This window comes from Limulus polyphemus, unplaced genomic scaffold, assembly GCF_000517525.1.
Source record: "Limulus polyphemus unplaced genomic scaffold, Limulus_polyphemus-2.1.2 Scaffold1580, whole genome shotgun sequence".
Lineage (NCBI taxonomy): Eukaryota > Metazoa > Arthropoda > Merostomata > Xiphosura > Limulidae > Limulus > Limulus polyphemus.
Window position 1 is genome coordinate 244,359 of NW_013667190.1, and position 8,651 is coordinate 253,009.

At 33.7% G+C, this 8,651-nt stretch overlaps 1 protein-coding gene across 1 annotated transcript in view; it reads left to right on the forward strand.

Annotated features, from left to right (window-relative positions):
* LOC106464180 (calmodulin-A-like) overlaps positions 1-8,645 on the forward strand; it is a 34,019-nt gene extending 25,374 nt beyond the window's left edge. The window contains exons 3-6 of the mRNA XM_022391868.1: positions 2,325-2,468; positions 3,499-3,575; positions 3,643-3,868; positions 7,709-8,645. Of these exons, the coding sequence (XP_022247576.1) occupies positions 2,325-2,468; positions 3,499-3,575; positions 3,643-3,868; positions 7,709-7,740 (479 nt within the window). The 3' untranslated portion in view covers positions 7,741-8,645. The remainder of the gene's footprint in view (positions 1-2,324; positions 2,469-3,498; positions 3,576-3,642; positions 3,869-7,708) is intronic.
* Positions 8,646-8,651: the final 6 nt, after the last annotated feature.

Sequence of the window (8,651 nt, forward strand, 5' to 3'; positions counted from 1 at the left end):
CCTACAAAGTACATCTACAGTGTAAATGATTATTGTTGCCCCTCCTACAAAGTACATCTACAGTGTAAATGATTATTGTTGCCCATCCTACAAAGTCACACTTCTACTATAGTAAGCAAGGGTTCTTCCAAGGTGATAATACAACAAAATTCCATGTTCGCGCTGTCCGAAACCGGTTCGCAGAGCAAAACAACATATGGATCTCATTCTGGTTAAGCACATTTGGGTCCGCTGACATACGTATATGAACCAAATCCACGTCCTTGATGAATGTGCTACCATATAGACTATTGAGCAACAGGCTCTTCGGTATCGCGTGGTGTCTACGCTACGCTGTACTACTACGGTAAAAGTGATCCAATATGATGTTAGGTCAAAGTCCATATAAAGTTGCCGGTCAGTGTACTTGTATAGCCAATGGAAAAAAAAGTAAATTTGTATAAAATAGTGTTGTACTCTTACCTTGAAAGCAATTACCCACTCTGTTATATTTGTTTTTAAAACTATTTAAACTTAATCCACTAGGATATACACTTTAACGCACATTCATTTGCCCCTATAATGTATTGATAGTCTGTAAAACCCAGTTTATGTTCATATTTTCATTATCTCATGACTTTTTCAGCACTTTTAATAATAATCATTATTATTCTATCAAGTTACATTTAGCTAAAACATTATAAGTCAAGCTATATTTATAGATTTGATCATCTGTTTTTTACCAATTGAACATTATGGATAGGTTGGGTATCCTAAGTACTCTATGTTTATCAATTACTTCTCTCTATAACAGCTATGTAGATTTTGTTTGATCTATCCCTAAAATCATAAACGCGCTCTTTAATCAATATGAGAAATAAAAAAAAACAACTAAATATAAGTCGACTTTAAAGCGTATCTTTTTCATGTTCAAATGGTACGAACATTTTACGTTTATCCTGTTATATTGAGTACAAAAATGACCGTTTTTAGCAGAACCAATTAGCATAGCTAATTAGAGTTAGAAACTTCCGACCTAATAACTCATTTTTAATTAGACTTTCGTGTATTAGAATATTAAACTTAAGTGTAATATATTTATATTATATATATAGTTTGGCTTCAATGCGCCTGCGTTAATTTCTTTAAATTAGAGGTGTATGAAGAAAACGAAAATATAGATATTTTTGGAAAAATAAAAGGTTATTCACAAATTAGATTGTGGATGAAAAATATACAATAATAATGTGAAAAAAATCCACAAAATCAACAGTATATTTTTACTGCAGATAAAAGTTAATAAAAAATTCACAGTCCAGTTGGACAGGCTAGATATCTTTTTTTTCCAAACAGTAATTTTACTAGATCTACTTCCTCAGAAGTGTGGTTAAATATCATATTTGATGCATTAGAGTTTAATCGTGTTTCAATGGAGGAAATATAGGGTACAAAAAAATCTAAACGCCGCAAAAAAAATCGATTTTCATCTAATCTTAGAAATAGACAGACTTATTTGATATCTTTATTTTTTTAGTGAACTTCGAAAACCTTTCGAGCAACTTCAAAACGCTGAGGGAACGCTATTTTTTAAGGCAATTTTACGTGAGGCAGCACTATTTGAGCTAGGTGTTAATTTTAGAAACATCCCCAGGGAGAATGAAGGTCTTGGAATTTGCTATAGCTACATAGTTTAGAGCCTTAGTTGAGAGTTGAAAAAGGGCAAGGCAATAAGAATTTTCAAAATGTACTAAAAACACTGTGTTTGTACAAACTGCACTGTTCTACATTTTCAAATATAACAGATACCATGGGTAATAAAACAAGATAGTTAGAAACAGTTTAGAACATAGTTGAAAGAAATGAAACATTCAAATATTTCATTACGATCACTGAGTTAACTCAGTGAAACATTGTCGTATTTCATTTTATTTTTACCCTCATTTAAATTCAGTAAAACACTGGAGTATTTAAGTTCCTTTAACTTTTTTCAGTTGTTTTCTAATCTCTTGTTTTGGGATTTGTATCCTGAGTGTAATTTTATACATACAACGTCTATTGCAACTAATGTTGTACTCGGCGGCCATTTTATGAGGGAAAGAAAATTATTTAGAGAAAATGTTCACATATGAACAAATATGACTAACATGAATGATTTATGTTTCATGTGAACATGAAAATAAATACAAAATCATGTTTTGAAGTAATAAGTTAGTTATCTTTTACAAAGTTAATTGAATGTATTTTAATTGTGACGAAAAGGTAAGATATATAAACGTAAATGGTAGTATTTCTTCACGTGTTAAGCTACGTCATTAGTGACCTTTGGCCTGTATCTAAACTATCAGAATTCAGGGAAGCCTTCATGTTGTTTGACAAAGACTCGGATGGCAGGATCACAGAAACAGAAGTAGGAATCGTCATGAAGTCTCTTGGACAAAATCCCACTGAAAAAGAACTGCATAATATGGTTGAGATGGTGGATCAAGACGGTAGGTGGCGCTTTGATCAGAAAAACTAACATGGTGGTGTATGTAACTGTTCTAGTATTTCAACCTAGATATATTTAACATTACAAATTACAATACTACTGGTAGTACTAGAACAGTTACATACACCACCAGTAGTATTGTAATTTGTAATGTAAAATATATCTAGGCTGATATACTAGAACAGTTACATACACCACCAGTAGTATTGTAATTTGTAATGTAAAACATATCTTGGTTGATATACTAGAACAGTTACATACATATCAGCCTAGATATATTTAACATTACAAATTACAATACTACTGGTGGTGGTGTGTGTGTAGATATTCTTGTATATCAAACTGTATATATTTCACACTAAAAGACTACTGGTGATATATGTGGATTTTCTAGTGTGTCAACCTGGATATATTTCACATTACTAGACTACTGATAATGTATGTAAATATTCTTGTATATCAACCTGGATATATTTCACATTACTAGACTACTGATGATGTATGTATATATTCTTGTATATCAACCTGGATATATTTCACATTACTAGACTTCTGATAATGTAAGTAAATATTCTTGTATATCAACCTGGATATATTTCACATTACTAGACTTCTGATAATGTATGTAAATATTCTTGTATATCAACCTGGATATATTTCACATGAAAAAAAAATACCACGTGCCCAGTTTTCAATTAGTTATAGCACATGACTGATTATATAATACGTTAGTATCATTAGTATTGCTTATCACAATTTTATCATCTATTAATAGTGCACCAGCAAGGCAAAAAAAGAAACCAAAATATACGAGTTTCATGTCAAGAAACACTTTATAGAATAACTGCTTCTTAAATGATCAATTTGAATCAAGTATTCCGGACAATTTAAAAAGCAGGTAACATGATAAGCATGTGTATTTAATTAAAGTTGTCGTTTGCATAAAATTACCTTAATAATGTTCATTTCCCTAATAACTTGTTGATCACTTCACATAAAAATACTGGATGAGGCTTAGTTGTTGTTCTAAGGTTACGATAATGCGCGATTGTCCCGTTACCTATGGGTAGAATTTGAAGGTATAAAACGATTGTCCCGTTACCTATGGGTAGAATTTGAAGGTATAAAACGATTGTCCCGTTACCTATGGGTAGAATTTGAAGGTATAAAACGAGTTTAACGAATTTTTGTTCATGATGTCGAAAAAGATGAAGGAATCTGACAGAGAGGAAGAGTTGCGTGAGGCCTTCAGGGTATTTGATAGAAATGGGGACGGGTTCATCAGTTCGTCGGAACTCAGCCATGTGATGTTTAACCTCGGTGAGAAGCTGACAGAAGATGACGTAGACGATATGATCAAGGAGGCCGACTTGGATGGTGATGGACTAGTGAATTATCAAGGTACACTGAACATTAAGGAGTTTTTATAATATTGATATTAATGACACAATAATGATTAAAACACGAATTCGTTTAAGTATCCAATACGTATATATATCACTGTTGAAGCATTAATTATTGTATTTATTGTAGTTTGGAAAATGGAGTTAAGATACACACACTTTTAATTGTTTAAAAGTCCAATTACAGCTTTAATAGCAATAATATCTGTTGAGTTATTTGTAATTATCTATCATTATTGTAGAAGAGGACACACTGTACAAACAGTTAGAAATACTTGAAAATAACAATATACCAGCTGTGACAAGGCAATATCATTGTTATAAAGTCAATCACCTTCCGCAGCTCCTTTCTATTTTATCTCAGTTTCATAATTGTTAATTTGAAACTCAAACTTAACAATGTATATACAACGAGGATTGTTTAGGATTTTACATTTTGTTACGATAACCACGAATGAGAAATAGTTACTTTTATGAACGAAAATGTAAATAATTTAGATAGATTTTATTTTAGGTGTATATTTTAAACTAAAAATTATTCTTTGATCTACATTTTGTTACTACACTGCACAAAACCATTAAAAGACAAACAGAGTTTGTAATATTATAGTTATGACAAAAGGAAACCACTTTTCTACAATACTGGCAATTATCCCTTCTCCCGCTCAGCTCACTGTTATACAAATTAGACATGTGATGATCCATCACGTGATTTGATATGTAAAAATTGGGCATTCAGCCTACACTTGTGCATGAACATTTGATAGAAATTGATTTATATATTTCAAATACATGATATTTCAATTGTATGGTCCCCAGGCAGGTCATCGGTAAGTTTGCGGATTCATATTAAAAACCCAGTATTTGATTCTCTGCTATGGACAGGGTGTCTATAGCCTATTGTGTAGCTTTGTACACAGACAAACAAACAAACAAACTCACTTCTACGTGAAGTTTTGTCGCCACAACTACAAAAGACAACCTAGCACCGATGTTACACGCAAATTAGAGGTCCTAATATTTTCGATCAATTCTTTAAGAAACTACTTCCGACGCATCTTTAGCTTCGAGAGCCACTTGATGTAATGCAACGCGTCTCCCAAGAGCATCTCATAGATGCTAGATGGGATTTAAGTGTGATAAGCGTGTACGCTACTTCATTCGGCCAGTCCTCTCTTTTTGAATAAATGCGCCGAACAATTTAGCATTGTGGAGGCGGGCGTCATCATCCACTAGCCATCATTATTATTATCGTTATCATGGTAGGTGTTTTGGTTTGACGACCTGGGTTGTTTAGCAGTTAAATGATTTCCCTTCGCTCCACTCATAGGTGTTTGAAATACAGACCGCCCTTATGGAGTCTGTTTCTAACATTTGTACATTGACATCGCAGCCAGTTGTAGCTGTAAACATTCGATTCAGTCTAGGAGCAGGTTTGCTATGATTGTAGTAACCTATAAAGAGTGTTAGTGACCGTTTGCTTGTGTTTGTGGATAATGGTGTGCTTTGTCCAGGGGCCCAAGATACTCTACTATTTGTTAGGAAGCGGTTACACACTTTGCTAACAATACATTGAGACATTAGTAGTTATTAGCAACAGATCGTTGTGATTGGCTGTCTTCTGTTATTCTAACTGTATGTTTCTTTGTACAGCATATACAGACTAAATGACTAATGTTTAAAATTTGTGATTCCCTTGAAAATGGCAGCTGTGTAGGACTACTGCATATAGTATAGACTGAATGACTAATGTTCAAAACCTGTGATTCCCTTGAAAGTGGCAGCTGTGTAGGACTACTATATATAATATAGATTGAATGACTAATGTTCAAAACCTCTGATTCCCTTGAAAGTGGCAGCTGTGTAGGACTACTATATATAGTATAGACTGAATGACTAATGTTCAAAACCTCTGATTCCCTTGAAAGTGGCAGCTGTGTAGGACTACTATATATAGTATAGACTGAATAACTAATGATCAAAACTTGTGATTTAGTCCTACACAGCCGCCACTTTCAAGGGCCTACATATACTATAGACTGAATAACTAATGTTCAAAACCTGTGATTCCATTGAAAATGGCAGCTGTGTAGGACTACTACATGTAGTATAGACTAAATGACTAATGTTCAAAACCTGTGATTCCATTGAAAGTGGCAGCTGTGTAGGACTACTACATGTAGTATAGACTAAATGACTAATATTCAAAACCTGTGATTCCATTGAAAGTGGCAGCTGTGTAGGACTACTATATATAGTATAGACTAAATGACTAGTGTTCCAAACCTATGATTCCCTTGAAAGTGGCAGCTGTGTAGGACTACTATATATATAGCATAGACTAAATGACTAATGTTCCAAACCTGTGATTCCCTTGAAAGTGGCAGCTGTGTAGGACTACTATATATAGTATAGACTAAATGACTAGTGTTCCAAACCTGTGATTCCCTTGAAAGTGGCAGCTGTGTAGGACTATTATATATAGTATAGACTAAATGACTAATGTTCAAAACCTGTGATTCCCTTGAAAGTGGCAGCTGTGTAGGACTACTACATATACTATAGACTGAATGACTAATACGCTCTTCTTTATTTTCACTGTAAGGTTCTTGGAATTTGTTTCACTTTGTGTTAATCATAATGTTATAAATTACAATTATTCACTAATTGTTTCGTAAAATCGATTTCATGTTCTGTCGTGGTGTTTAGTAGCTGCTAATAACGACATCTAGAAAGTAACGTGTTTGCATCTCGAAATAAAGGCTAATATTCTCTCTGAAGTCATGTTGACGTGATTTAAACGACTTACGTCACTGCAATCAGTTTGTTTGTTTGTTTGAGATATTCGCGCAAAGCTATACAAGAGTTACCTGTGCTGGTCGTCCCTAATTTCGAACTGATAGATTACACGAATTTCAGCTAGTTAAAAGCTCCCAGCGCCAATACTTAGCTACTCTAATGGTGAGATTTGCCCATCATTCTTATAACGCATGCACAGCCCAGAAATGCGGAGCACGATTTTGTGGCAACAGGACGGTGACCGTGGACCCATAGATTCACGGTCCGGCAAGCTAATCAATAACCCCACTGCAATCAGAGTCAGTTGTTTGTTTTGTTGTTCCTTAACTTTGGCTTAACTGCAGTGCTTGTGTAAGTAATTTTAAAATCATTGCCATTTTAATTCGAAACTAGATATAGCTTAATTCAATTAGAGCTCATTCTCTTCCTGTCTAAAGTTTCCCGCCCCTAGTGTCACAGCGTTATGTTTGCGGACTTACAACGCTAGAACCCGGGTTTCGATACCCGTGTTGGCCAGAGCACAGATAGCCCATCGCGTAGCTTTGTGCTTAACTAAGAACAAACAAATAAATTTAAAGTTTCCCATGACACGTGTTTTGGATTGAAAAACACAGAACGGAAATTTCATAATTTTACCTTGAGTGTTTTATTTCTATATCCTAGTTAGTAACCAGGGCTATTCTATATAATCTGTTAATTTTATTATTTACATTTTTAGTTTAGTTGATTTTCCAATTTTTATGTTCTAAATTTTGTATTTCTTTATGTAATTAAGTTGATGGATAACCATTTATTAATTTGAAACGTTTAGGATATTTCTTAATTTTGAATTCTGGATCCCAGATAATGGTCATTGGTTTTCTAGTCGTTCCTATATTGTATTTTTTTTTTTTACTTCTTTGATATTTTCTGCATCTAATAACGAATAGTTAAAACCAGATGGTTTTACATTTTGGGCAGTTTCTTATTGTGGCTAGATTGAGATCCAATATTAACACTGTTTGAAGTTGAAATTTATTTTACTCTGTTTATATTTCAGAATTTGTGACGATTCTGACTTCCCCAAAATGAAATGTGATAAAGAACGTCAAGAAACGAACTATTCCGAGCATTGGCGTGTTTTGTATATTTTGAGCACCCTCCTTGCCTAAAGCCGAAAGATTGGAGTGCTTTCGAAACGTGGACATTCCTATATATGACAGGAGATTAAAAGTTTTTCTTTTTCAAGGAAGAAGGACTCTCTTCGAAAGTGCTCGAGCATTTTATGTGTCGCTTATATTCTTGGTTTAACATTTCCTTAATATTTATATTGATTTTGAGTAAGGACTTATCAATTATGTTTGCGATTCAGAACCCACATTTGTTCGTTTTGAAAAATGTGATTTACTATTGGAAGTTGGAAGTTCGTAAATCTTCCCGTCTTTCCTTGTAGCAACCGCCTCTGTCTCATTACGTTTTAAACAGGAAAGCACACATTATTGCTAAGAGTATCATGTTCATTACTTCGAAAAGAAATATCGCTTACGTTATTTTATGCTTAGGGCGTCTGGCAGTGTATATGTATAACAGATGATTTATTTGCGTGCTACTTTTATCAATCCTAAACTCTAAATATATTGTTTAGTGTTAATGTGTGCACGTATCCACTGTTCTTGGCATATGAATTTCATGTTTTGAATACTAATCTAATATATAAAGACACACACGCATATATATAACGTTATCTTCTAGTATATCCTTAGTGAGCGAAATATCTCATACAGTCTGAAAATTGCAAAGTTGGGTGAGCATCAAGTCTTGCTATAATTGTTAACGGTCTTCAAAAATTTAATTCAACATTTTAGGTAAAATGTATCGGTGGTAATGGGCTGGAAATTACAGTGCGTATAGGGTACAAATTAGAGGAGGCCGGGTCTGGTTGACTCACATTTAAAAAAAATAAAAGTCACCTGCGAATTTCAAGATAATAAATTTCGATATCA